This window comes from Squalius cephalus (assembly GCF_949319135.1).
Source record: "Squalius cephalus genome assembly, chromosome: 4".
NCBI lineage: Eukaryota > Metazoa > Chordata > Actinopteri > Cypriniformes > Leuciscidae > Squalius > Squalius cephalus.
Window position 1 is genome coordinate 13,670,355 of NC_137125.1, and position 24,800 is coordinate 13,695,154.

Here is a 24,800-nt window from a genome sequence, read left to right on the forward strand (position 1 = left end):
AAAGAAATTTCAGAGCTGCTGTTCAACAACTGTTCAGAGGAGGAAAAAGAAAGATTAACAAATAGTATTTGAGGTGAGTGTTTCATCTTTCTTTAGATGTTTGTATGTATATGTTACATCTTATAATGTGTCAATTCTGAGACTTTAATGCTGAGCTGAAGTAAATTGGATGATTTCATTTAAATTATTACCTATCAAGCACTGAGCGCACCTTTCTAAAATCCATGTTTATGGTAAGGGTTACGCGCTGTGGCTTCGTTCCCTTTGTATGTGGCATAGACCCCGGTTCCTCACCTGGGTTCCCACTCTAGATGTGTGTTGTCAGCGCAAGATGCTAATGACAGACACTTCCCGTACGGGCTGGGGAGATGTCTTAGGTGGATCCCAGTCCAGGGGATCTGGTGAGGTCATCATCTCGATTGGCACATCAACTGCCTCGAGTTGATGGCTGTATTTCTGGCCCTGAAGTACTTCCTCCACCAGTTAAAGGGGTCATATAATGGTACATGCACTTTTACAAGTTGATTGTACTGAAATGTGTGTTGGCAGTGCCTGTACACAACCATTATAAAATGATAAAAATCCATCCAGTTCCCACTCTAGTGCTGCGTTCCAGTCCAAAATTGTCATGCCCTTCACTCGCTAATTTTCCTCCATCTCGTTCACTCGGCTGTACGTCATTGCTTACGTTGCACGAGTTCCACTACTGGCAGAAACTGCGGTGGGCTGAATTGGAACGTCCTAAGCCCTTGATCACTTGGAATCAGCTGTGGAGTTGATTTATTTTTTTATTTTTTCCCCTTTAAGAATTTGTTTAATACAGCATCCAAATGTTTATAGGTGTGTTTGGGTTGTTTTAAATTAATAAAATTAGAATTAATATATCATAGAGTTGTTTGTTGTGGTGGTGATTAGATGAGATCTGTGGGGACGTCACAATCGTACTGCATTGTGGGACATATAGGTGTCTGAAGTGTACATATGAAGTAGACTCGCTCCCTCGGTTAAAATCGAGGGAACGAGGGTCTGTCCATATAAACTTCCCTCGTACACCACGAAGTGGAACGCACTTCAAAATGGTGGCAGGGATTCCCCCGAGGGGAAGTGCTTAGGGAAGTTCGCAAGTGCGTGTCTAAAAGTGGACTGGATGTGTGTTGTCGTCAAGACTAGCTAACGACAGACACTTCCCGTACGGGCTAGGGAGTGGTCTTAGGTGGCCATCCAGTCCAGGGGATCTGGTGAGGTCATCATCTCGATTGGCACATCAACTGCCTCGAATTGATGGCTGTATTTCTGGCCCTGAAGTACTTCCTTAACTGGTGGAGGAAGTACTTCAGGGCCAGAAATACAGCCATCAAAATTCAATGGAACTTGCAACCATAGATGGCCAATGATGCTTTTGGAAACGCACCCCTGTTTTATGCAGGCTACCGTAGTGTTGTCCGCTAAGTGGACTGTGTTCTGTCTGAACAGGGGTGCGTTTCCAAAAGCATCATTAGCCATCTATGGTTGCAAGTTCCATTGAACTCTATTGATACTGACAGAATTTGCGACCATAGTTGGCTTTGGGAAACACACCCCAGGCTAGCAGGTTTATGACAAGTTCCTATCCCTTAAGGAGATTTACATCATTGGGTGCAGTTTTGGGAAATATTTTACAAAGCAGAGGTGTCCTCTTTGCCTCTCAAGGGACAGTGCAATGTCCCCTTTGGTTCGCTCTTAATCACCCAGCACTGGTTAATAGAATTGTCTATAAAATGTGAATGTAAAAAATTACTAAAACTGATCCCATTCCAGCCCGATTTTTGTCCAACTGCCCAAACCACTTTTGACCAGCACAATCAAATCCAAAACCGCACAATCTGGCAATATTACTCAGAAAGGGAAAATTATGATAACTGTGGGAATTATGTGGAGCTCAACTCACTCTATAGCTCATTTGGGCAGATGTAGTACATTCAAACTGCATTCATAGTACACACACAAGCATGCTTGAAAATACTGTATGTTATTCATACTATATACATGCCGTAGATGAGTAGAGAAAGGCCACAAGAAAGGACAGCTAAAGGCCCAAACAAAGGAAGAGGTGCAAAAAGTTATGCTTGTAGCATCGAAGGGGTGGGTTTCGTTATTCTGGACTCAATTATACCGACACCGTCCAACACCGACTACGCCACCCTGGGAATTTCACCCAGGGAAATAATGGTCTAATAAGGACACAGGTTCGTTCCCACAAAGATACAGCAAAGACGTGAATATAGAAAAAAATAACAATAATGCTTTATATTATGACTAGAATAAAAGCTCCACACACAATTCCGTCAACAAGGGGTTAATACGGCTTCAAAATCAAAACTAAAGGAAAATAAACAAAACCAATCAGACAATCAAGGGTAACATGTCAGATGGCAAGGAGAAATAACAAACCTACCCAATTCCACTTCACTACGCACTTCAAACGTACACTAATGTACTCACTTCACCACAAGCACCAGCCCGGTCTCACCACAAAACGTCATGTAGTGACGGGTCTTGACCATACGGCAACATACGACGAAAAGGGTACCCCTAAAACGTCCATATGAGACGAAGACATAAGCGCACCAGCAGCGCCTCTTAGCGGTACTCTAACGGATACCTAAACCTACCCATAACCAGAATCGTCACATATGGACGTTTTAGGGGTACCCTTTTCGTCGTATGTTGCCGTATGGTCAAGACGCGTCAGTATGTGACGTTTTGGGGTGAGACTGTGTTACAAGCACACGTGCATTCAGGTGACAGAAAATTTAAAAGAATCAAATCACTCAGTGAACAAGGGTAGCCTACCCATTAACATGGACCTAGAGTGGTCAGCACTCCTTCCTAGCCAGTCCAACAAAGTTAACAAATCAACATCAAATTGTCACAAATCAAATTAATAAATAAGGGAAAAAGAAAGATACAAAGTTGATAAAAAATAAATAAATAAAAAGCAACAAAATAACAGATGCAATCACATTACACATGATCCATTACACACACACACACACACACACACACACACACACACACACACACACACACACACACACACACACACACACACACACACACACACACACACACACACACACACACACACACACACACACACACACACACACACACACACACACACACACACACACACACACACACACACACACACACACACACAATACAACGAAGGTAAAGACCAAAAAGGAAGGGGAAGCCAGGTCACGGTCCCAATCAGCTCTGTTATCACTCGGACATATTACCAGCTCTTGGCCTCTTCAGCTAAAATAGAGGGGAACACGATATAAACAAGTCCTTTCATGGATATTCACCCATTAAATCAATAGTTTACCCACCTGATTATTAGCAAATCAGCCCTTCCAACGTCAGACTACGATGGATAAACACAGCCCAGGATGCATACTAAAACAAACAGAGCACATACAGCCAACAGCCCGCCTCAAATTAAATATTTCTTTCTCCATGGTAACATACCTAAATGCTGTGTGGCTCAGCTCAAAGATCCCCATGCGGGAACAGCTTGGAAAGACGGCGTCCAAGTTTGCAGCAGTCAACACGCTTCCCAACAACGCAGAAACATTCCTTATACACACTCATGCACCTATGGCGCACCTGGATCTAATTAGATGATTATCATTCAGTTAGTACTCAGGTTGTTACCAAAATTAACTAGGCAGCTATGCCTGCTACACTTAGAAAAGTTCAGATCTTACATGAAATGTTCTGTCTCTGCCTGAAAAGATTATTTTCAGATGATCGGAGTGAAAGGGTTAGTTCACCCAATAATGACATTTCTGTCATTAATTAATCATGTCATTCCAAACCCGTAAGACCTTTGTTCATCTTCGGAACACAAATTATGATATTTTTGATGAAATCCGAAAGGTTTTAAAAGCAACGTTATTACAACTTTCAAGGCCCAGAAAGGTGGTAATGACATTGTTAAATATTCCAATATTTCAATATATTTCTAGGTTTAACCTTAATGTTATGAAACGACAGGGATACTTTTTGTCTGCACCCCCCCCTATTTATGTTGAAAATTTTTGGGCGAACTAACCCTTGAAGGTTCAGATAAGAAAATATTTTACAGTAATTCAGATTGAAACAAGATTATTTTTCTTACCCCATTGGCAGATAATTTTGCTTGTTTTGAGCAAAAATTAAAAAAATTTTTTTTTAGAAAATATTGACATAATATCTTGTCATTTTACTTGTCTAGTAAATGTTTAGATATTTGGACTGGAAACAAGACAAAAATACATTACAAAAGCATTTTTTGCCGTATGAGCTATCACAAAAGTACTTTCAAAATGCTCAAAGGCATTGCATACTAAACATACATTACATCGTCACTATTGTTGGTAATTTGATAGATATCAGTTGTTTGATTCACGTCATTCAGGAGTTGGGTGTCGAAGTCTTCTACTGACTGAGGAGCACACAACACACGTGTATCATCGACACTTCCTAGAAGAACAATAGAGTGAAACCCTTTGTGGTTATAGTAGTCACTCTGGTAGGTGTGTGCCATTTACTGCTTAAAATCAATCTAGAAACCACATATGACATCCAAAAGCAGCATTTCCTTTTGGAATGTGAATCATGTCTTTTGCAAGAATATCCACAGTGGCCTCAGAAACCTGATACAACAATACAAATGTAGATCATAGTACAGGTAATGTTAAATTTCCACTCAGTAAGAAGAGTTTTGGTATTCTTTAATATTGCATTCTTTCTCTATTGTCTCAACTTTCTCACTTATTGCTTAGAAATGTACAGAGTAGAACTGAGATGGCTTACAATTTATATTGCAGTACTTTGAATTAAACAATAGTTGACACAAAAATGAACTCTAATCCTCTAGACATGGGTTAAAGTCACCTAAAGTAAGAACAAAAATGATATGATATACACTTAAATTATAACAGCTAAACTATTGTGAACTCTGTCAGTGATGATAGCAATGCTAGGATGAGCCCTTTCAAGCTGCCACTTTAGTAAAGCCCATTTAAAAAAAAAAACTAATATCTAAATTATCTATAGATATATCTATATTTAAACTAATAAACTAAAACTAATAAATATCTCTATGTTTGTTCAAGTGTGGGAATCAAAAATTGGATGAGTCTGAAGCACAACACAGCCATATCACCCTGTAGCCTAAGGCTGTTTGCCCCCTGAAGCTAAGCAGGGCTGAGCCTGGTTAGTACATGGATGGGAGACCTCCTGGGAAAACTGGCTGAGGTGTTAGTGAGGCCAGCAGGGGGCGCTCACCCTGTGGTCTGTGTGGGTCCTAATGCCCCAGTTTAGTGACGGGGACACTATACTGTCAGAGCACCGTCCTTCGGATGATCATCCAGGTGGAGCTGCACATTGGTGGTGGTTGAGGAGATTCCCCCTTCTATGTAAAGTGCTTTGAGTGCAGAGAAAAGCACAATATAATGTAATTAATTATTATTATAACACTCAGAGGTTATTACATGTGCCATGACTGTAATGTAGCCCTCAATAGTGAGGGTTGAGGGTGATTATGGTGTAACCAAGGCAGTCTTCACAGCAGCACTGGGCCCAGGACCCCAAGATGGATAAGGCAGAGGCTAGAAAAGAGCACCAAGAATGACCATCAACATCACAGATAGCAGAGGTCACACACACTGTAATACGATAAAATATAGTTACGGCCCATCAGGCAACAATAGCGAGCGTTGAGGGAGATTCGAGGATAACCACACAATCTTTAGGACAATGCCAGACACTGGAACCACAGGATGGATATTGCTGAGGCTAGAAACAAGCAACCACAATGAACACCGACACCACAGATAGCAGAAGAACACGCATTCACACTGTGTGGTAGTAAAATATAGTTACAGCCCTTCAGGCAACAATAGCGAACGTTGAGAAAATCCAACTGCAGTACACCGGTGTTCAAGCAGAGAGGCCTGGGATCCTGGGCTTCATTTACAGAGCAGGAGTGTGCATTAAACACAATAACAGCCACCAAGCAACAGCCACCAAGCAAGTCCTTCTCTCTCTTCCAAAGGACCAGTTTTTATCTTGCTTCAACCCAGGCATGGCCAGCTGGTAAACAATTAGTCGCTAATCAGGGTTTCTGCAGGTTTCAGTAAGTCAAATTTAAGACCTTTTTAAGACATTTTAAGACCATAAAGATTGAAATTTAAGACCTACACGACGCATTATTCAAGTTAGATAGATAGTTACCTCGGGATCATTAGAGTATCTATCTATCTATCTATCTATCTATCTATCTAGGATTATCTGATGTGTATGTGAGAGAGAGGGAGAGGTAGATTTTTTTTAATAGAAAATTGTACTTTTGCATATTATACAGTAAAAACTCAATTATTGTTGATTTTAGTTGAACATAGTTGATAATAACTAGAGAGGAAATGATGAGATGATTAACACTAGAAGTGCCAGAATTCCATAACTACTAGAACTGCCGCAAGCGGTCATTTTGACCGCTAGATTCCAAACTAGGCTATATCTTTAATGATAAATACCCAATTGAGAGATTAATGCATTTATTGTATTAGGATGTCTTTTAAAAACAAAACAACACCAAATTGTACATTTAAACAAGTTTACTTATACATTTATAAATAAATAATATCCGTAGATGTCCTGAACAAAATGACGGCGTATAGCCTATGTTTTCATGTTTCTGTTCGATCGCGCCCGCGACCGCCTACACACACACCATATTCCAGCATTGCAATCTTGACATTGCAGCCTGTTCATTATAGCTATAATAAAATATAATAATAAAATAGTCAACCTAACATATAAAAATTACACTGCTCTGTTTGTCAGTAGCCTACAATTCGTACCATTTTGCGCGTGTGAAGAGGATGATTTTTTCCGTCGATATTGGAACGTGAGTGAAGTACAAAGCCTATAATAAAGAATAGTTTACCATCCAAAAACATCGCAAATGTTGAAACATTTTGATTCTAATTAGAGAGTTACGTGAGCCTAACGCCGCTTACTTTCACTTTCGCTTATAAAGTAGCCTATTTCATTTTGGCTTGTTTATAGTTATTTTTTAATTCTTGTTCTGTTCTGAATATACATTTAATCTGAATACATTTAAATGATTAGTTGTTGAATATGTTTAGTGTATTTTTTACCACATTTTATTGTTATGTATATTGGTATAGCCTATAATAATACCGCGAAATTCAGTGCGGTCAATATGACCGCTATGGCCGAAATAGGTAAATATGTTCATTTGTTTTTTTGCCTTATGTGTAATTTATATGAAAAACATTTTTAATGAAAATACAGACACTTTTAGGAAAAGTCAGGTGCCAGCAGGATTGTATTTATTTTTTAAACAAAGTTATTGCAGATATAAAATTCAAAACGGTCAAAATGACCGCCATGGCCGTTCTAGTGTTAAAGTGACCGAAATGATCACGGTTATCACAGAATCCTGTTCAAAAAGTACTAATACTGCAGAAGTCAATTCAACAAGTTTTATGTTGAAAAACAGCAAATAACAAATTGATTATTATCAATATGCACTTTTTGTTTACGTAAACATTAAATTACCATTAAAAATGATGGCCAGATTTTAAAAGAGTGTCTTGCAACATGTTATCTACTAACATGTACAAGTTCAAATAAAGTTTTGACAAAAAAAGGTTTTATACAAAGATAAACCTCATATTTCAGCCTTTAAATATTTTTTTATTAATAAGAATGAGTCAAAAAAGATAAATTACTGACATTTACACATTAGCTTATATTAATTAGTAGTGTTTGGGTGCAACCCCATCCTTCATGTTGACTGAGCTTTCAATGTTGTTATTATGGAAAGTGGTGATTGGTTGGTTCCTGTCACATGACCTGCGGTGCGTTTGCGGCATTCTGAAAAGTTTGTCTCGTCTGATCTCGTTGCGCCTGGTAAAAAAATTAGCACGTTGCTTCAATTATGAGCGCGCTTGCCGCGCGCCTACATTTGAACAAACTTGAGCGCGAAAAAGACGCGATATGTGAACGGCCTCTGGCGAGCAGGCTCATATCAAGCCACGAGACATTTTGGAGACCCCTGCTCTAGGGCTCCACTTTGTAGGCTACAACTCGATACTTTTTTTGCTTCTTTGTAATAACTTTCTGCGGCCAGCGTTTCTGGAAATGAACGAGGGTAAACACTTTTTTAGACATGACTAAATTAAATTTAAGACCTAGGATGAAAATCTGGCCGTTTTTAAGACTTTTTAAGGCGTTAAATTTAAAGTTCAGAATTTTAGACTCCGCGGAAACCCTGCTAATTGTGATCATCAGCAGCAAGGCAGAGGCAATAATAAAGTTACTCAATGACAGGAAGTATCGGCCAAATATGGGTAGAAAGGTGGAGTATTATAATGAGTTCTAATAAACCAATTTCATCACATTAGCAGGGGAGGAAGCACAGTCCAAATATGGGCATAGTAATAAAACACTAAGCAGGTTGCCAGGTTTGTCCATGAGCGGGTGTCTAAAAAGAGTCAAGTAGGGCAGATTAAGTAATAACAACAACAAAACCCACTACAAGTTTGATGCACACGCACAGTGAATAACCACTACAATTTCAGAGTGCAAATATGTTCATGCACACAGTAAACACCATCATATGCACACATATATTCAAACGCGCATACCTATAGACTGAACTTGTAATGTGCATGTGCACGCCATCAGCGTTCTCAAGGGTTCGCGTTTTTGAAGTTTGCGCAGAAAGAACTTAAGAGTTTTCTGTTGAAACGGTGTTGTGTTAGCGGCCCCTAAGTTAATAACTAATGATCGTTGCGACGGAAGTGAATCAATCAAAACTAACTTTAGCTGGACAATAACTTTATTCTAGAGCTGCTATAAAGCCAAAACAATCTCTGTTACTTTAATTTCCTATTATTAATGTAAAGCCGCTTTGGAACAATCTACATTGTTAAAAGCATTATATAAATGAAGATGACTTGACTTGACTGTCCCCCGCGTTGAGAGCAGGAGCCGCTGCCTCTGACGAGCCGACTTCAAGCTCCGCACGAGCTGCCTCGATAGACAGAAGGAAACCGTCCAGGTTCACTTTCAGGTCGAAGGCAGGGGACTGCAGAATGTGATCCTCGATCGCCTCCGCGCCGTTGAACAAACTGTAGGCCGGCGTCGCGCAGATATTCTCCTGGAACCCCAAATTTGCTGTCTCGGACAAATGACATAATTAGTTGCCCGAGCCCCTGCCCTTTTTCAAAACTAAATCAAAAGTGCCCTTCTCAAACAAATATCAATGATAATATTGTGGTCAATAAAACAAAATGCATTTGATTATAATTATGATTATAATTTGATTTATTTGTACTTTTCTGTCAATCTGAGGTGTCGTTGCCATACTCACTTGATTGCTATGGGTTGCGTCACTTGCGTCAAGTTGCACGTGTCTTCCTTCGGACGAGGGTCTAAAACTCTGGAGTAATGTATGTGTGGACAGCTGGCGAAACCGTAGCAAAAGTTAAGCGCTTTAAAATCAAAATGGACTAATGTAAACGTAGGTATTCCACCGTCGAGTCAAATAGTTATTTCAGTGATGGCTTGACGGCAGGAAGGAATAAACCAAACAATTTTTGAAAGTTTTTTTCAATAATAAAAGGTAGTGTGTTGATTTAATTAAAAATCCACATATTTTAAAATATTAGATAATTCATTGAAGCCTGTTTGTCATGTATAATACACCAAACGATCATTAACTGGCACAACAAGTTCAAATTTCATTGGACAGTGTGAAGTGGAGCGGTAATTTTCCAGTCATTCATAAATCGTTTGAAAATTAGATGGACAGACAAACAATGGATGCTAATTGACTACAGAGCACTGCACAAAACCAGCACCAAGAGTCGCATTAATAGTAAGTAGTATTAAAGGTTGTATCAGCGATTTCAGGCCCAAACATAAATGATCACATTCATCTAATCTTTCCTAACGATCCGCTAGCTGCCCGCCCCATAAGCATGCCGTAAAGAAAACGCGTCTCTGTTGGCAGCCTAGGCTCTGAGATCTGCACACAAAAACAGTTGGTTTCACCAACCACTCAAAACCAAAATAAATAGTGTTCCAACCAATCACCAACAGGGGTGGGTGTTGTGAGGTTTTCGCGTGCAGCCGTCATATAGGCAGCCGTGCACGAGCGCAAAACCTCACAACACCCACCCCTGTCGGTGATTGATTGGAACACTATTTATTTTGGTTTTGAGTGGTTGGTGAAACCAATTGTTGATACAATTAGAATGCATCAAACAAAAATAGGGAAATGATGATAATATTACTAAATATTATTTACTTTACCAAACAAAACAGAGAATCAAGTAGGTAATTATGAGGAATTCATGTTTAGTTATGTTGATGTTATAAATTGTATGTATGTATTCATTAAAGCGTTAGCTATCATGAAATCAGTAACACTTTACAATAAGGTTTCATTAGTTAAATTTGTTAACATGAACTAATAATGAACTGCACTTCTACACCATTTATTAATCTTAGTTAATATTAATTTCAGCATTTACTAAAACTATGGAAGTAAAATAACGAGTACGACAAAGGTTTTTGAAACAAAAAAGCTTGTTGAATTGCACTACTCGAAAAAATATGCATTGCATTAACCCTGCTTGCATTTTAATGCATTGTATTTTCAGGCCTTGCATTTTTTTATGGGCTGAAATTCAACATGGTTGTATATGTGACCCGTCACGGAAACCAGGGACTCAAGTCGGCAGCACAACTTTTGAGCAAAATGAGAAAGAAGCTTTTTTTTTCAAAATTTGTGATTTTCGTTTTTTTGCAGAATCTGTTAGTTGAGATCACGAAGAAGCCTCTGCATGTTTGAGATAGCAGTATTGGTATATTTAAAAGCGTACATTTTGATTTTGAAATCGGCTTGTTTTTCGGAGATTCTAGCACGCAGTAGGGGCGTGTCATTGTCGGTGTGTATTTCCATACTGAATAAGTCCGGCGTGGCTACTTATTATGCAGCGCTCTGGCCGGCTCTATCTGATTTCAAAATTCAATGAAGATGGACGCCAATAACATTACAATGTCCAGCAATCGATTTAAATAGTGGGGTTTAATTTGTCATTTAATGAGATGTAGCCTAATACATGTTGTCAGTGCCAATATTTAGATCCGCCAACTTACCTAATGTGTATCTTAATGGTCCAGTGGTAGAGCTTTCGTCAGCCGTGTCAGAGGGTCTGAGTTCGAACCCGCCCTCGTATAGGTTTTTTTTTTTTTCGTATAGTTTTTTTTCTCTCATCAAAACGATTATGTTCAGCAGTGGTTATATATCAAGCAGGGACACGCAAACGTTTGCATTATGTTTTGTGATATTAAACAGAACGAATAGAGAGTATACGCAACGGATTGAAGCGCGCGTCGAGTGAAGATAATGGGGAGAAAACACTGCATCTGCGCCACTGATCGCCGCGGCAACGAGCACTTTGATCACTTGATTTAAAAAAAACACATTTCAGCTAGTATCTTATTTAAAAAACGAACGAAATGAATGCTATAGCCTACTAATAGCCTACTCATACTATGTAAGGGATAATGTATAGAGAGGCGGTTGTTATAGCGAATAACAAGCCCGACAGGCTGAACGAGACCCCGACGCGAAGCGGAGGGGTCTTGACAGCCTGAAGGGCTTGTTATTCGCTATAACGACCGCCTCTCTATACATTATCCCGCTTATTACATGGCTACCTACAAAATAAATAAATAATTTGACACGAATTATTGATTTAAAAAGGAGTTTATTGATTTAAAAACGATTGTATTGCTTCCGCCAAAGAAAATAGTCCGTTCCGCGTCCATAGCAACGCGCTGTTTTTCATGGCAACGGTCTGTTATACTCCGCAGCGGTCTGTTATGTAAGGAATAATTGACGACAGGCCGTTGAATTATTAGAAAAATAATGCACACCCGAGGTGGTAATGCGGTCACGACGCGAAGCGGAGTGGCCGTTCACCTCGGGTGTGCATTATTTTTCTAATAATTCAACGGCCTGTCGTCAATTATTCCGCTTATACTACAGTTACCACACCTCGAAACATTGTTCAGATTATGTATTTCAAGACGTTTGTAAAGTTTTTGTCATTAAAACGCTCTTGTATGTAGGACTAATTTCTTACGCATCTAAACCAATGCCTCCGTTGCTAATTCCAAAACGTCATTTTAGAGTTAGTAACGGAGGTTTGAGCCACTGATAGCACACTAATGCTGGACACACGACCTAGCTGACACATTCTCTGACTGTTTTCATCGCAGCAGATTTTAAACACCGACTTTGAACACAGACTGAACGCACTGAACACGCGTTTGGGCATGATCAGTCATAAGTATCAAATTGCATTCATAACCGGCCTTAAAGTGTGTCCCCGGCTTTATGCAGTTATTAATGCAGTTATTAGAGAGAGATGTTGCAATAATGAGACAGAAAAGCATGTGCGTCAGTATTATTATTTATTTATTAATTTAATTCGTTTTAATTAATTCGTTCATTTTTTTTTTCATTGACAGATGACAGTAGACTATAGCCAAATAAATGAAACACAAAGCCATTTTAACAAGTTAGCCTATAAATAATTATTTATTTATTATTATCTGCAATAAAAATCCGTACTGCAGGACTATCCATTTATTTAGCCTATATTCAGTTTAATTTTCTATTGATTATAATATAGACAGGACTATATACTTTATTTATTAAAATTAAACTGCATGTTTCTATTGATTGTGAAGCTAGACATTGAAAATTCCAGATCAAGCGCATGCGGCTAAATGCTTTTTCTTGTTATGAATTGTATCCTATTTTCCGTTATTACAGTTAACTACGCGAAGTGATATGGAACTGTAATGCGGTCAAGACCTGCCTGGAACTACTTTAGCCGTGCGTTTCCCTGAAAATAATGCACACCTTAGAACGTTCTTCAACCAATCAGATTCAAGCATTCAACGGCCCTGTAGTATAAAAAGAAATAACAGACCGCATTCTACATTGGAATTCAGCCAAGCCATGTAATAAATATATATATATATATATATATATATATATATATCACATAGCACATCTTGTTTTTGATTTGAACATTGTCTAGAGTTTATCTTAATTTTTATTCAGTGTACACAAGAGTTGCCTATACAGTTTTATCGGTAGATGCTAAGAGACATTTATTTATATATTACCTGCAAACTTTATTTTTTATTTTTTCTTTGATGGCACATTTTCCTGGCCTTTCTGCTCCCCCCGTGCTTACAGCTTTACAGGGGGGTATGGCTTATCTAAATGAGATGTAAATGAGCCCTATTGTCACTCCCAGCAGGAGAAAGGTGAGAATCTTCAGAAGCTGTTTTCTCCCCTTTGTGCGTTTTTGAGTGCCTACCTTTAAATGGCCATAACTTCTCCAAATATTATCAGATTTACTTGTGTTACACATCGTTGGAAAGCTTGGAGACTACACTTTCAGAATATGTGAATAACTCAAAATGCCCCAGAACCGACATGTGTCCTTACTTTCTGTGACTGGTCACATATTTAAGCTGTGAATATTTCAATTCAAAACATTTCACACACGTTTTCATTATTAAAAATGCAATAATCCTTATTCACCTTTCAGATTTCACTTCCAAAATGTTCATTCTGTTTAAAAATACAACCTATAATATTCGACCGTCAATTTTCGGTCCATTTTATTTCGCTTTATAAATTTGCTTCCACAAATTCAGTGGTTCAAATTTGACATCCAGGAATGGCAGGAATATCAGTAGATTTCCGATTGATAATCTCCATAGCTGTTAGTCGGCCTCACCAGCAGGGGGTGCAAGCGGCTGTTGACGAAGAAAACTATAGAGCAACGGGTGAGAGACTCATTCATTCGTTGAATTACAGAAATGGAGCGAGCAGTTGGTTATTTGTGATTATTATCAGGGCGATGAATTGTGATGATTATCATATGGAAAAGCTGATAAAGACACAAAAGCTGTGTTTACATTGAAGTCTTCACTGTTACTTTTGTACATGTAAGTGTTTCTAAAGGTAATATAAATAAGCTTAAGAATCAATAGATAAAACTTTAAAAGATGGATAAATGTGAGCTTAAATGTTCAATTTCTATATCAACTATATAAACAAACTTCATAACTTTTACTTGCAGTGATATAGCAAGATTTTTAGTTGTCCTCTTTCATAAACATCTCTTTTCTTCTTGTGTAAATTTTTTAAATTCTTTTTATTTTTCAATCTCAGTATATTCTGCAGAAGAAAGAAGTGAATCGCAGTTTCTCAGCATGTGATTGGCTGTTCGCTACTGATGTCACACCTAAACTCATAAACTCAGGATCAAAGCCTGAGTTGACAGAGAAAGTTGATGATCAGCATCATGGTACCAACAAGCCTGGGGCTTGTTTCAGAAAGGAGGTTCAACCAACTCTGAGTTGAAACTTGAACTCTGAGTTGACTTACCCTAAGATGGAAAACCCAGAGTTTCCCTCATTTCAGGGTTAACATACTCAGAGTTTTCACTTAACCTCCTTTCTGAAAAGGCCCCTGTTTGGATTGGTTTGGTTTTGTGAACTCGAAAATAATCCTGTAACCCTGAGTTTGTTCAACTACCATCATGGTACGGTTTCAAGGTCTTATTCTAGTTGATGACAATAATTTAAAGTTAATAACTACTAAACTACTAGAGTTTCACCAACATGAAGATTTAATAAATAAACTGCAAAGTTTGTTTACATATAAAATCTATTTTAGAATCATATCTATGCTTGGTTTACTATGATTTTGTACAGGTCAAGTTCAGATTCAGAAAGAAGAATGTCTCACACTGTCATACCCATGACCTCCTCAACGCTGGTCATCCAGTTTCAACCACCGACACAAACACCAGCAGCTGGAACTGGGACAAATGTTCCTGTGCCTGTTTATGGACAACAGCTAGCAGGAGTTTCACCTCTTCATGGACTTCAGCCTTTTCTGAAAGGTCAACCAAAAGCCCTTGGGGTGAGAAATTGTTCATAAACCCAAATAATTTTTATGTGTTTATGTCAGTGTGAGTGTTATGATTTGGTGGTTTTAGTTGTTGTGGACAGCACTCAGCAACAACAGTTGAAAATAAAGCGCAGTTTATTAATAACACAACCCAAAGTCTATGGAAGTAAAATAATGTCAAATGTTTTTGAAACAAAAAGCCTGTTGAATTGCACTACTTGAAAAAAAAAGGCATTGCATTAACCATGCTTGCATTTTAATGCATTGTATTTTTAGGGCTTGCATTTTTATGGGCTGAAATTCAACATGGTTGTAAATTTAAGCTGTGAATATTTCAATTAAAAACATTTCAAACACATTTCCATTATTAAAAATTCAATAATCCATATTCACCTTTCATATTTCACTTCCAAAATATTCAAACTGTTTAAAAATACAACCTATAATATTCAACAGGCAATTTTTGGTCCATTTTATTTCGCTTTGCAAATTCGCTTCCACAAATTCAGTGGTTCAAATTCGACAGTAAATTCAACTGCAGGAAAAGCAGTAGATTACCGAGATACTCTCCATCTGCTGTTAGTCGACCTCACCAGCAGGAGGTGCAAAAGTGCTTGTTGTTGACGAAGACCAGAGCAACAGTTAGAGCAAGCCATTCATTCATAAAACTCATTTAACAGTAAGTGTAAGTGTATTTGTGATTATTATGACGGCGGTTTTATGTTAAATTCAGTGTCTTCACGGTTACTTTCCCTGTGTAGCCTACAAGCATCTTTCTCTACCGTGAACGAGATTAATGTTATTCCCCGATGCGGATATACAGATCTAATGTTACATTTTTGAGGTTGACATATTTCTCTTGGTTGTTTAGTAGCCTTAACTTTATATTGTGGCGATGTGCTGCATTCAAGCTATTAGGGTTTCCCTCAATACTTAAGGATTCCCCAGCTGGACATATAAAACGCTTAACGTAGCTTAATGGACTAATTACAGTTATATAAAAGACCAAACTCGCAGGCAAGCAGATTGACTCAGAATAACGCGCAAAGTTTAATGCTGAGCGTTTCCCAGTGATAGACTGGCATAAGTTGGCTTGACGTTGGACATTCGCACATTTAGTCTCTAAAGTGTATACGACTTTGGTATACACGTTTCTAACTTCAATAGCATTTGAATAGAACGACTTACAGTCATAAAAACAACTGTAAAGTGTTAATGTAGTGTCAGGCATACTGCGCACCCTTTGGATTTTTGATATTTATTCAAATAAATTAAAGTTTGCTATTGAAGTTAGAAACGTGTATGTCAATGTTTTATGCAACTTTTGAGACGGTCCCTAAATGTGCGAATGTCCAATGTCAAGCTAATTTTACATTTATTAGTCTACATTTAGTCATTTATTTAGCAGACACTTTTATCCAAAGCGATTTACAGTTAAACTAACAATAGGAGGACAACAATATGCAAGTGACTCTTCCCAGTTTAAGCTAATGCAATACACGTAGGCATATACTGTAGAGAGAGAGAGAGAGAGAGAGAGAGAGAGAGAGAAGAGAAAAGAGAAGAGAAAGTGTTAGTATTGATCAAGTGTTGATTTTATGCCAGTATATCACGAAACGCTCTGCATGACACTTTGCGCATTACCTTCATATTCTTAGTATATCTAGCCTAGGAATTTGGTCTTTCATATCACTGTATTAGTCCATAAACTACGTTAAGCGTTTTGTCCCGACAGAAGGGGAATCCTCGAGTGTGAGGTATTGAGGGAAACCGATTGTAATCCTGTTCATGTAGAGAAAGCTGATGACATGTAGGCTACACAGGGAAAGTAACAATGAAGTTATTGAATGAAACATAAACACAGCTTTTGTGTCTTTATCATCTTTTCCGCATACATACTGACACAGATAATCATTTTCATTTTATGAATGAATGGCTTGCTCTAACTGTTGCTCTGTCTTCGTCAACAACACGAGCTTTTGCACCTCCTGCTGGTGAGGTTGACTAACAGCAGATGGAGAGTATCTCGGTAATCTACTGCTTTTCCTGCAGTTCCGTTGAATTTACTGTCGAATTTGAACCACTGAATTTGTGGAAGCGAATTTGCAAAGCAAAATAAAATGGACCGAAAATTGCCTGTTGAATATTATAGGTTGTATTTTTAAACAGTTTGAATATTTTGGAAGTGAAATATGAAAGGTGAATATGGATTATTGAATTTTTAATAATGAAAATGTGTTTGAAATGTTTTTAATTGAAATATTCACAGCTTAAATATTCAACCATGTTGAATTTCAGCCCATAAAAATGCAAGCCCTAAAAACACAATGCATTAAAATGCAAGCATGGTTAACGCAATGCCTATTTTTTTTTCAAGTAGTGCAATTCAACAGGCTTTTTGTTTCAAAAACATTTGACATTATTTTACTTCCATAAAAGTCGTAGTCCATTAAGCAGACAGAAGCTCAGAGCACAGTAAATCAGACCACACAAAGCATACAAATGTTTGTTTGTTTGTTTGTTTGTTTGTTTTTTTAAGTGACAATGCAAAAAATGTATAGTGTATCAGTCACAGAGAAGAACGATTTATGGATGAGCAAAATCTGTCCATTGCTTGCAATGAGAGTACCTAACTACAGCTGTTATAAATTTATAATGTTTATGTAATATTGTACCCCAAAGTGTGATACTGTTTTACTTTAAAATACTTTCTTATCCTTCACAGGTTGTCCAGATTATGATTGGTCTGTGGACTCTCCTGTTGGGAATCGTGTCTACAGTTTATGCAGATTCCATCTTTGTCTTTAGTGGTATTCCTTACTATGGATCTCTCGTCGTAAGAAACACAATTATACAAAAAAGTGTTGTGTCTTGTAAGTGTATGTAACACAAGTCACATATTCCAGCAGAAGCCTTGACTTTTGTCTTTCTCTCTGCTCTCAGTACATCATCGCCGGCTCACTCTGCATTGCTGCAGAAAACAAACCGAATTCACCCTCCAGTTTGTGTTTGGTATGTACACAATACTTGTTGTTTTTCAGGGTTTAACCAGAGGCACTGGAACCCTGTTGTGTTTGTACTGATTTTCTGTAGTGATTTCTTCTTCCTTATTTTTCTGCCCAAAAAGTGTATGGGCATCAGTGACCGTAATTTGTAGAGACCCCAAACTTGTCATGAGTAATGGCAAGAAACAGAATAATATTTTCCCATGAATCCTTAAATGTATATCTCTGAATTTATTTCCATCTATAAACATTTCACATTTCTGACATTTTTCATTTTCCAAAAAAAAAAATATATATACATATATATATATATATATATATATATATAATTTTTTCTTTTTTTCTTCTTCAAACTTCTAGGCCGTTTGTCCAATCTGCAATAAAGTTTGCACATTGCAGCTGGGGATGTTGCTGGCAAAAAGTTATCAAACTAATTTTGATTAATTGAAGCATTGTGGCAATATAAGTGAATCAAACTGTCTCATTAAGCAACGCTCATTTTCCACAAATTTATATTTTTCTCCTGAACGCAACGCACAAACTTAATTCTTAAATCTTAAATTTAATAGACAAAGACTACAGGACACATCGAGAATTCAGACCAAATTGTGTCAAAGTTGGACCTATAGCCACTGCAACAGAAATTCTAACACTGTAACTGGAGGATCCGTAAAGTTAAATTAATATGAATCTAATATGAATTGGATGTCAAAACAAAACTTATAATATGACTCGGCTAAAATAAAAACATGTATGCTAGTAGCCAATCACATTTCAGCGACTAATAACCTCAAATTTGATTGGCCCACCTTGAAAATTTACATATTTGTATATAGTGTGAAAAATAGTATGTGTACCAAATTTTGTGGGAAAAATAAATGTAATAAAAATAACCTTTTTTATTACTTACCTAAATTACTGGATAAGCTAACATAAAAAAAATGTGTCAGTTATGAATATTTGATGAATATAAAAATTCGAATTTTAATTTGAAAGCCCTACCAACTACTCTGAGATTCTGCAGCAGATGTCTTTGAATGTTTTCCTCTCATTTCAACGTGTCTGCATACTGTTGTTGGGTGTGGTAGAATACCTTTCCATCTATGTTAACAAGCTAAAGTTCTATGTTTTTTTGTTTTGTTTTTACCTATAGGTGAAAGGTTCACTTGGAATGAACATTTTCAGTGCTCTATTTGCAGCCACTTCCTTTATCATAATTTCAATGGATTTGGGTATAGGGCCGCTCATGTACAGTCACTGCTGGGGTGAGGATTGTCGCTATCGTTTTGATGGAAAGTACAGGGTATGTCACCAACTTTTATCTTCACATTTTTTTAGTAATCACAATAAGATCACTGTGTGGTCAGAACTTGTCAAAAGTCAAGCTATAATCTGTCCAGTTTTTTTCCCTACATTTTAGAAGTAGTTTATAGATCTCTTGCTATTATTAAACATTTACAATTAAAGAAAGCATTGACATTATACATTAATTGTAAACTCAGTCCAGTTTGACCTATAAATATGCTGTATTACTATATGAACCTCAAGGATGATAGATTCTGAACAGCCTGTGTACTGATGTGAGTGCTAATCATCAATTATTTTGTCATTATTATTTGTGCTAATGTTGAATTCTCTCTCAGACTCTCTTCTTGGGAATCAGTGTTGTATTGTTGATATTCGCCGGCCTTCAGTGCCTCATCTCCATGTCTCTGTCAGCGTTTGCCTGTAAAGTCGCCTGCTGCTGTTCTCCACAGGTGAGTGATGTGTCAAGCCAAGGGTTTTTACATGTGTTTGTCAGCTGAACTCCTCAGATATGCATATAGAATGGAAATAGTTACTTTTAAGGGTGTTCACACTCAGGTTCACGCTTTAAAAGAACCAACAAACACTAAAAATATTTATTTCTTAAATTTCTCCTTTAAATGTTGCTAATGTAGCTGATATGATCCTAATGATCTGAGTGATCTGTTGGGTTTATATTCAGTGATCATATCTGCAATGTATTGAGGTCCTAGGCCATTGAATGATTTATATACCAGTTATAATACTTTAAAAGAGATGGGAATGCTTTGCAACATGTCACAGTTTGCAACAAGAGCCTGAACCTCGAGTCGAGACTCGAACTCGGATCGCTTTGTGCACAGCTGCGCTATATGACAGCACTGCCCTTAAGGATATCGCTACGACATAACAGATCATTTTTATCAGTTGTTTTGCCAATGGGTCATTAGATTTCTGATCATTCTAAAGTAGTCCAGAAATATTACATTTATTTAAATGCATTAGTGAGAGAGTGATTGAGAGCCTGTTTGAATTAATACTATCTGTATATGCTGCGTCTCTATACTAATAATGAAGCTGTGGGTTTTAGTTACTTCAAAAATAGAAAGATACATGATAGAACTTTTCAATTTTTAAGCTGTTATTGATCAATCACAGGACAGTAAGTGTCTGCGCTCCTGAACCGCGATCTACACTAGATGCGCTTCTCTGTATGTGTGTGTGTGTGTGTGTGTGTGTGTGTGTGTGTGTGTATTACAATGCAGCATCACATTAGTTTAGAACAATGATTTAAATAAACTGTTTAAAACTTGCATTAACCCGATCAATACTGAGTATCCAGATGGTATTAACAAACATAACTTGTGGAGCGCTCTCAGAGTATGCATTTATTTAACTGATGGAAACTGTGTAAAACTGGGCTTTAAAGATTTCTTATCCCGTGCCCCCCTCTATAGGACAGCATTAGTGAATGTAAAAAAAGAAAGAAAACATTTGAAGCTTTGATCGTGATTTTTATACGAAGTGCGACCAGTTAGAAAAGATTTAGCACACTAAGTCAGAACACTCTGAAGGTCTTCTGCAAGGCGGCCATGTTGTTAGTGTCAAAATCACATGATCAACGACTAGCTGATGTTAAGCTTAAGACAGTTTGTTTTATAAACACTTTTTGTTAAACTGGTTGAAACTCTCTTCACATCCTGATATCAATCAATAATAGAAGTGGTCTCAATATTAAAACATGTACATATATCTTCTGCGAAAGTATCAGGACCAAACAATATCCGTCCAATATGCATCAAATTATCTCATCTTCCTCGCACTTGCTCTCACAGACATCACTCGTCATCAGTGCGTTCTGTAAGGCTGTGCAGAGTCACCGAGTGCCACAAACAAACAGAAGCATGACTCTGAAACCAACACAATCTCATGAAAGTGCGTATCTATAGCACGAATGATATTTCTCGTATCATTTATACGCCAAAATGAGTTTTCGCATTCAAATGATACGCACTGTAAACCCCTTGGGTAGGATTAGGGATGAGGAGTGCGTGCATATTACACGCCATAAAGTGCGAAAACTGCGTATCATATGCAAAAACTCATTTTGGCGTATAAATGATACGAGAAATATAATTTGTGCTATAGATACGCACTTTCATGAGATCGGGCTCCTGAAACAAGCAGCACTGACTATATGTGCCATTTCTACCGTTTGATGGATTTTATGCCCCCATGAATCAATGCTGCATATTTTACTGCATCATTTACTTACTGCCAAAAACATTAGCCGCGTTTCCACTGTCGGGCCAGGGCCGGGCCAGGGCTTTAAACGGGCCGTGCCGGGCTAATAACCTCGGGCCAATAGCACCGGGCCTGCGTTTCCACTGTCGGGCCAGAAGCTCCACAGCGCTTCACTAAAACACGCCCGTAACACGCCTCTCTGGAACAACGTCACACTAACCCATCCTTTCACCAACAAATGGAAGTTTTATCAGAAAACTAATCAGAAATCACTGGAAACAGCGTTGAAAACAAACACGATAAAAGCGGCCGTTTGCTAGCATTTTTTTGTTTGTTTACTTATATTTAAAACCCAAGCATCGATGTTTTACCACAGATTTACAATAAAAAGTGATACATTGATCATAATGAATTAATTTATGTCAAAATTGCACATTAGTCACTCAGAAATAAATTACCGTTAGGTCTATTTCACAAAAGAAAGAGGACACACTTACTTTTTCAGTCGCGTCTGTTTCTTTATCATATTTACATCACATTTAGAAAAAAAATTATAATTTCTACAAATATATGCCACGACCTGAGGAGCTTTAGCAATCTCTAGCAATCTCTCGACTTAGATTTAGCAATCTCTCGACTCCCATACAGATATTTCAGTCAGAGAAACAGAGGAAGCTCCCGAAAAAAAAGTTACTTTATTTTATGATAGTCCGGTTTAAAGAGACGAGACGTAGGCTATGACAGATAAAATAAAAACATGACTGTGATAGCCTTTAAGACTGGTCTGATTTCTTCAAGCGTTCGCTATGTTTTTTTTTACTATGCGTATCTTCAAGCGTTTACTATGTTTACTATGGTAACGGTTAGCGCGCATAGTCTTTTGCGTCACAAACAGAAGGCATTCAAACATGAACGCGAGTTAAATTATTTTATTTTTAAGTCTTTAATGCTGACCGAATCATCCGGCGCTGCCGTCTCCCAACGGTAAACTCCTCCTCTGTTGGTAACCACTCCTCTAGCCCGAGCTGGACCGCTTTGGCCCAAGGTATTCGACGGGCCAGAAATCCTGGCCGATGGCCTCGAGTAAGCCCCGATCAAGCCCCGGAAGTGACAGTGGAAACGCGACTGGCCCTGGCACGCACTAGCACGGCCCAGCCCTGGCCCGACAGTGGAAACGCGGCTATTGACCTAAAATCATCCGATTTGCAGCGTATCAGTCACACATTAACAGTTTTTAAGATGTATATATGTGCATTAATTGTTGCTTCAGACGTTATCTGTAATGTTTATGGTCTTTTTCGGGACAAGGATACGTGAGATATTGAAATTGAGATGGGTGTGTCTGCTGCACACTGCTGACAAGTAACTGAACTAACACAAAATAGATTTATTTATGTACGTAATTATGTAGGAAATATTATGCATGAACACACTCTATATCGGGAATATAAGCAGAAATTGATTTGAATTTACATTAAATACATCCCCCATTACTAAATTGCACTATATTACAATAAAAAGCATAATTTTGCTTGGAGCGACAATATAAATGCTTGAAATAAAGCTTAATGTCTTTAAACCCAGACATACACAGTCAGTGTCATTTTTCTGAATAAGTTGTGAAGCGTGTAAATTATTGCCGGACATCGTTTTGTTGACCATAATGACTTGACTTTAATGCTCTGCCATGACGCTTTAAGCTTGACATCGACTAGTCGCTGGATAAGAAATCTTTGAAGTCCACTTTTACGGTCTGCTCCTTGAGCTTTAAAACTACAATGCCCCTCAGAGTAGTTTGTAGTCTCAGAAGTTTAACTAGTATATCACTATGTGCTTTAAGCCAACATAATAGTTCAATGGAGTCAATTTTTCCCTACTTAGAAACATTGTTCAAATATTTTCTTTTAAGACATTTGTCAGGTTTTTGACCTTAAAGCACCATTTCTTGTAACTACTCATACTGTACATCACTTATTCCAAAACATGATTTTAGTAATGGAGGTTTGAGCTATTGATATTCAGAGATAAATTAAGCATGTATAAATAGAGTGGTGCGTCTCTCAACAGTGTTCAACAGAAACGTCTCTACTAATAGTTTACAAACTCAAAGTTTACAGGGATAGTTCACTCAAAAATTAATTCTTAGTTTTTGGGTGAACTATCCCTTTAATTGCTTCAAACCAACAACATTAGAATCTACTGGGAAATGTCGTTTGTTTATTTTGTTTTTTTGTTGTGAAATTATTTTTAAAATTCCTGATGAAGGTGTAAGGTTTCACATGAGGACATTTCAGTTCTGATTTCATTTCAGGATTTCTGTCTTTTGCTTTTTTCTACTCCATTCAAAGTATATTGATACCAGTAATACTGAAACTGTCTGCCAGTGTCATTGCATGTGTGGCATTTCACAGTTTTATTCATTCATAAAACTCTACATGTGTATTTTTCCAAAGGTGTCGTCTGTTCCACAAGTTATAATTCCACAGGCCTGTGATTTTAGGCCCAATCAAGATCTTAACAACTCAGGGGTAAGAGAAGCTTTTAACCCTACTCCCAAAGAAATTCCACAAAACAATGGATTATTTGAATTTAGTGTCACTGTATATGAACTGGTATTGTGTGAATCATTAAGTAATGAGTTCATTAATTGTTTCATAATATCAATAAATAAGTAATCTTTACGCTAGGAAGCTGATCATATACAATTTTTCTTGCAGATATCTGTGGTCAACAACCCTGCCATGTATCACCATCCTGCAGACAATCCTCCACAATACAGTCCACAATACAGTCCACAATACAGTGAATTAAAAATTGTTGAATATTAAACGTCAACAGAGTTGAGGTGTTTTCCTGTCCATTATCTCTAAAGTTCTTTCATTCAAAAGAGATAAACAATCTCTATTAGAACAATAACTATTAAACTATATAATATTTTCTTTCTTTAGTTAAGTCAAGAAAGTTGCCTAATCATTAATGAAAGTGGATAGATTGTTTTGAACAACTAATTGCTTAATACAGTATAACCTTTAAGAATAAAGTATACAGAATAAAAAAAAAATTCATGTCTCTTTTTTGTTACCTTTCACCAATTAGTTAGTTCAATGAAAAATGAAAATTCTGTCAAACATTTTCTCCCCCTCATGTCGTTCCAAACCCGTCAGACTTTCATCTTCAGAACAAAA

The 24,800-nt window shown here is 37.5% G+C and overlaps 1 protein-coding gene across 1 annotated transcript; it reads left to right on the forward strand.

The window, feature by feature from the left end:
* Positions 1 to 24,443, forward strand: LOC307157629 (membrane-spanning 4-domains subfamily A member 4A-like; the record flags this gene model as incomplete). The annotated part of the gene is made up of 8 exons (XM_079869556.1): positions 1 to 73; positions 14,884 to 15,094; positions 17,808 to 17,918; positions 18,026 to 18,094; positions 19,241 to 19,390; positions 19,731 to 19,844; positions 24,069 to 24,143; positions 24,333 to 24,443. The coding sequence occupies exons 2-8, from the start codon at positions 14,909 to 14,911 to the stop codon at positions 24,441 to 24,443; spliced, it is 816 nt and encodes a 271-aa protein (XP_079725682.1). The 5' UTR covers positions 1 to 73; positions 14,884 to 14,908.
* Between the last annotated feature and the right edge of the window lie 357 nt (positions 24,444 to 24,800).